The following is a 5,642-nucleotide window of genomic DNA, read 5'->3' as shown; positions in this document are numbered from 1 at the left end:
GAGATTGGGTCTGGGCCTGGGCCTGGGCCCGAGCTATAAACGGAAGTGGAGAAAAAATAATCACGTTCCAAAATAATTACTATTTGTTTTATTGTTTTTATGAGATGTAAATTTCTTAATAAATTAAACAAAAGTATAAATTTAACAAAAATGTTTTAGAACATTATACTTGAGATTAAATAATATAATATTTAAAATAGAAAATGATAAAACGATTGTTGTGACATAAATTAACAACATTTTATTAAATTGCTGTTTTCATTCCCTCCAAATTATGTTGTTACATAAAAAAAAAATATTATATACATTAAATTGTGTTGGGAACATATTTTAGAATATCAAATCTAAATCCACCTGCTCTTTACCCACCAACAAACTGCATTAGATTAGATTGGGATGTATGTATTGGGTATTAAACTCGCTGCTATTAGATTAATAAATTCCATTCATATTTATTTCAATTTTGTTAATTTTTTATTTAATTTAATTATAATAGTTTATATCTTCACTAACAATAATAGTATAAATTATTGAAGCTATTTCTGTATGCACCAAATACTTCTCCTTTTCTTTATTTAGTCAAAAATATGTAATAGAGGGACTCCACTAAGACTATTAATAATATTGTCAGATCAATGCAAGCCCTAGTTGAGACTAAAACTAAATTGTATTTTTACTCTTTAAAACTAAAATCACAATGTACACCTATTACGTTAATGTTATACTTTTTTTTAATGAGTATGCTGTAAGTATACATATACAGTTATTATCTCTTCCATTAAACACAACTGAATTTGTTACCCACTTAAACCAAATATAAATCAAAGATATTAAGACTCTTAATTGAACTGTCTTTTTAAACCCTTAATTGTGTGTGTAATTTCCATAAATAAGCAGATTTGAGTGTACAATGCGTAAGCAGATTCGAATTATAATAATATTAATATTAAAAAGTTGACCCATAAAATGTTCGCAAAACTAAATATCCCATAAAATAATTTACAGCAGATATATATATAGAATTTTCAAATCCTTTCAACAACAGTGTCAGAGTAGGGCAATACCAAATAGTTTTAGGTTCTCATACCTTCCAAACCCGAATAGTGCCATCAACAGAGGCAGTTATCATACAAGTGTCCTTTGGGTGATAACTCACACTTGTTATCTGTCAGATCATAATTCATGTACATTAGATACAATTTTGATCCATCATATCAAAAAGTATTGCAACAGGATTCACGTCTAATAAGATGCCAAAGAAAGCTCAAATCCACCATGAAGAAACTGAAATAACAGCTTAAAAGTCAAGCCAGTATAAGAGCTTGGAGAAAACAAATCAATAGACAGTGCAACTTCATGATTAATTTTAGGAACATCTTCATATTTATGACAGAATGACATCTTATACTCCCTCCATAACAAGGCTGCAATTACCTATAGAATTCAATACTCTGAGAAAGTTCACTGTTTTAATCCTTTTTAACATTAACCTATCCCCAAAATCCTAATTGCAATTGTTTGAACGCTAACATTGGAATGTCTGATGCTAGTAATATCATGGCTGTCTAACTTCAAACCAGTTCAACAAGCTTTCCTCAAGCTTATTTAAATTACTCTACGAAACTAGTTTATGGAAAAGGAAAAATCAAAAAGGATACTGACATAAAATATTCTGGAAATTTGTTAAAAATCTATGTAGAAATTAAATTTATTTCATCTATTAATTTGAATTCAAATAAAATTTATATTTAATTAGATTTAGAACATATTTATTTTTTAAATATCATATTATTAGTAAAAATTTATTTTTTAAAAGATTTGGTTAATGTTTATCTTTTATTATAGTAAATTATTTTTAAAAAATTTGAATTTGATATAAACCTATTTAAAAACACTTTAAATTGTTAATTTTTGAGTAGGTGAAGTCAATAGAAATTTATCTATCTTTTTATTCTGAAAAAAATCCTAACAAAATTAAAGACACTAGACCAAGAAATATAGTATGTAAAGGATTTCAGAATCAAACGAAAGACAGTGTCTTAAGGAATAAACACTTTACCACCGAAGCATGAGCCCGAAATTTTGACACTACAGATGCATCTACCAAATCCCAGAAGAAAATTGAACCATCCTCGGATCCACAAGTAATGTGAGCATCAGTGTTTGTAAGGCAGCAGTCCATTTTGAATGACTGAGGCAACAAAAACTAAAGATTATAACGTGCATGAAAGTAGAAGTACAGACATGTACCAAAATTAAGGCAGTGATGGAACCAGAAACTTTTTTCAAGAGACGCCAGAGTAAATGTTGCCATCAATCGTATTATTATATATTTAAAGACATCCCAAAATATATATGTATATATTTAAAGACATTTAGAAAATCTTCAGGTTACCAACAAAGGGTTTTCAACATAGGGGAGATCCAAACAATTGATTGTTGATTAAAACAACTGGGATTGGTATGGAACATACTAACTATTTCTTCTGGCTAGGGTCTATTCTGAGTAAAAGAACACAAGAAATAGTCACATTTCTCCACTGTTTAAATCAAACATATGGATAAGAAAGTTTGCGATAGCAATATTTCAAACGGCCAAGTTTAAAGCGTGACCTAAAGTTATCTTGTACTAGGAGAATAAATCTTTATGTTAGGAGGGCCATGCTCATCAAACCTCCAACCTGGCCTTGTTATAAGTAAAAAAAATTTCTTTAATGGACCCTCTTTGTCCTTCCTCTGTAATGAATGGAGATTTAATTGACAAAATTGATCAAAATTGAATGTAAAGAATTTGAACTGAGATAACCTAAGTAAAGAAAGATTAGGTTAAAAAAAAAAACTATAAGGCCTGAGGTGCATTTGCATGCTAACCTTGCAAGTGTGGCCCTTATACTCTTGCAATAGTTCTCCAGTAGACCTGCCATGAGGCATGAAATGCTAGTGTAAGCGAATCCATATTTACTGATATATATATTTGCACAAAAAGGTACTGGTTACCTGTCCAGAAGCCGTAAGGTAGAATCCAAGCAACCGGCTAATATGCAGTTACCATCATTTGACATTGAGATACAGTTAACTGGCTGTCCCAAGTCATCTGATATTTCTCTGTACGAATGAAGTAGAAAAGAAAATTTAAGAACACAGGAGAGAACCTTCCAAACTTTCAAGTATACTTTCATCATTAAATGATATTGAATACAAAGACTGTTCTCTGAATTCTTCAGAACAGAGTTACATACCTACCAATCCTTATATCAAATGTTCGAACGGTTCCATCAACACTCCCACCAATTAATTCAGTCTTTGTTATGCAAACAGACATGACTGTGTCTGAAAATGAATCAATTATCTAGGCACCAATCCAAAATTTTCTAGGACGCGTCAATATATACCCAGAAGAATGAAGAATGTATAATACATCATCAATTTCCTAAAATGGAAGGGAAACGAAAAAGGCCAACCTGTATAGGTTCAGTGCTGTGGGATCTGCAGTCCCAAACACGCAGTGATTGATCATAGCCTGCTGATACTACGACACCTGCATACTCATTAAACTTCACTGCATTTACCTGGAAAATTCATCCAAAAGTAAAATTAGAAACACAAGGCAAACACAAACAAATTCCCAATAAACGTTATATTGTAACCTCCAACAGAAGAAATAGAGAACCTCCCCATCGTGACCACGAAACTTGCGAATTACACGGCCGGTTGCTACATCCCAATAAAATATCTGCCTGTCGCCACCACATGAGCAGAATTTGGAGTTGTCCCTGTGATTGATTCAGGTAGAACTGAGACATAAAAGCCGATGAATAGGGAATTGCGGAATCCAATAAGAGCAAAATGAAGTTGAAAGAGGAAGGTGAGAGAGTAGTACGAGGTGACATGAACGTCGCGGACCTCACGGCCATGGGATTTGTAGGTCTTGATGTGGATGCCACGATGAGGGTTCCAAAGGCGAATAGTACGGTCCTTGCCGCAGCTCAGGCAATAATTGCCGTCGGCGTTGAATCGAGCGGCTAGAACAGCACCTTCGTGCCCTTTGAGGACGTTGGCCTCCTTCCTCGGCAGTTCTGAATCTGATATGCTCATCTTCCCTGCTCCGGAGTTTCGATGACGTGCGTCCTAACTATTCACCTATTTCTAACACTTGGGCCTTTATAAAGTCCATTCGAGGACTGTTTGGATTTGACGGTTCAAAAAAGGAAGTTTATGAATATTTACATTTTTTACATTTTTTATGTACAAAATTTAAATTTAAGAGAACTTTTAAGAAAATGTAATATTTGGGTCCGAAAAACAATCTGAGATAAATTTTTTATTCTTTAATTATTAATTTAAAATAATTAATTATTTTATTTTATTTTTATTTAAGTGAAATTTTGAAAAAAATAAATATATTAGGGATGAGATTGAAAATAATTTTTTTTAAAAATGTGAAAATTTAGGTTTTGAGAATATTTTTGAAAGAAAAATTAGAAATAGATAAAGTTCAGCTACGTAGAATCGCCCAGTCAGCAGTCTCGATAAACTAGAGTGCGCCGCGTGGCAAGGCGCGCTGACGTCAGTGCCACACGGGAGGCCACGTTGGCAATTCACGTGCCTCGCAATTGGACGGCCAAGGATTGATCCTGTATACGTGGACCACCTGGATCCGTTTTTCCCTTAGGCGCGATCGGACGGTCGAGATTAGTCGCAATGAACGATTCATATTCGTTTTCTCCTTAGACACAATTGGACGGACGAGATCGATCACGATGGACGGTCCAGATCAACGCGAGATGGTCATAAATACTTTGCATCACACGAGAACCTAAACTCTAGTCACCAGCCCCCCGCCAGAGAAGAAGAACTAGACGTCGGAGAAGGAGGCTGACCACCGACTGCTGCTGCACCGGAGCCACCGTCGACCCCAAAAAAAGGAAAAACATTCTCATTACATGCTCGAAATTTGATTCTGAGTACCTCTTTGGTCAAATCGGAGTAAGAGGAACGACGGATGAGCCGAAAATAGTGAGTAAAGTCCGACGAAGCTGTCGCGGCTAAAAACCCTCCGATGAGCCCCTTTTCGATTCCCGTATTACGTAATTTTTCGATCATTGTGTTCACCGTCCTTTCTGTGCAGGGTAGCTGAAGAAAGAACCTCAGCAGCTAAGGACAACCAGCGGAGCCGCCACACCTAGAGGTCCTCCCACCTGTAGGTTCAATTTTTTTGTGATTTTCCGGTTAATCGAGGCCTCTGACGTGTTTTTCTGCTGGGATACAGCCAAAATCGATCAAAATCGGCTAGGCCGAGGTGAATTGCCATCGTGGGCAGCGAAACTGGCGTCGAAGCACGACAGCTCTGTCGTGGCAGAACCCCAGAATTGGTCGAAACGAGTTTTAGACACTAATTTTAGATTTTTGGGGTATTTTTAAGTATGTCACAAGTAGTTTGAATTCTACAGGAAAAATTCAGAGAACCCGGTACCTGTTAGGAAGCGTAATAGACAACTCGACATCTCGAAACATCGATTCGGGTAAGGATCTCTCACCCTATTCTTTGTTACTGTAAACTGAGGCTTAACAATGTATAATTTTGTGTTTTTATAAAAAATTAAAAAAAATTAAAAATAATTACAAGTTACTAGTGGAGACGG

The 5,642-nt window shown here is 35.0% G+C and overlaps 1 protein-coding gene across 1 annotated transcript; it reads right to left on the bottom strand.

Moving 5' to 3' along the window:
* Positions 1–921: 921 nt before the first annotated feature.
* Positions 922–4,148, bottom strand: LOC110812889 (Transducin/WD40 repeat-like superfamily protein). The gene is made up of 8 exons (XM_022039772.2): positions 3,881–4,148; positions 3,671–3,773; positions 3,462–3,569; positions 3,240–3,349; positions 2,998–3,105; positions 2,872–2,917; positions 2,060–2,191; positions 922–1,165 (listed from the first exon to the last, which is right to left on the bottom strand). The coding sequence occupies exons 1-8, from the start codon at positions 4,093–4,095 to the stop codon at positions 1,082–1,084; spliced, it is 906 nt and encodes a 301-aa protein (XP_021895464.1). The 5' UTR covers positions 4,096–4,148; the 3' UTR covers positions 922–1,081.
* Between the last annotated feature and the right edge of the window lie 1,494 nt (positions 4,149–5,642).

Source organism: Carica papaya, chromosome 6 (assembly GCF_054855325.1).
Source record: "Carica papaya isolate Zhongbai chromosome 6, ASM5485532v1, whole genome shotgun sequence".
In the NCBI taxonomy this organism is placed as follows: Eukaryota; Viridiplantae; Streptophyta; class Magnoliopsida; order Brassicales; family Caricaceae; genus Carica; species Carica papaya.
Note: the sequence above shows the minus strand (reverse complement) of the source record. Positions and strands in the feature narration are given on the sequence as shown.

Coding starts and splice junctions, on each gene's coding strand:
- LOC110812889 (XM_022039772.2), bottom strand. CDS start 4,095: ATGAGCATATCAGATTCAGAACTGCCGAGGAAGGAGGCCAACGTCCTC. Junction 3,570..3,670: donor TTCGTGGTCACGATGGGGAG/GTTCTCTATTTC, acceptor TGAATTTTCCAG/GTAAATGCAGTGAAGTTTAA. Junction 3,106..3,239: donor TTTGATATAAGGATTGGTAG/GTATGTAACTCT, acceptor TCATTCGTACAG/AGAAATATCAGATGACTTGG.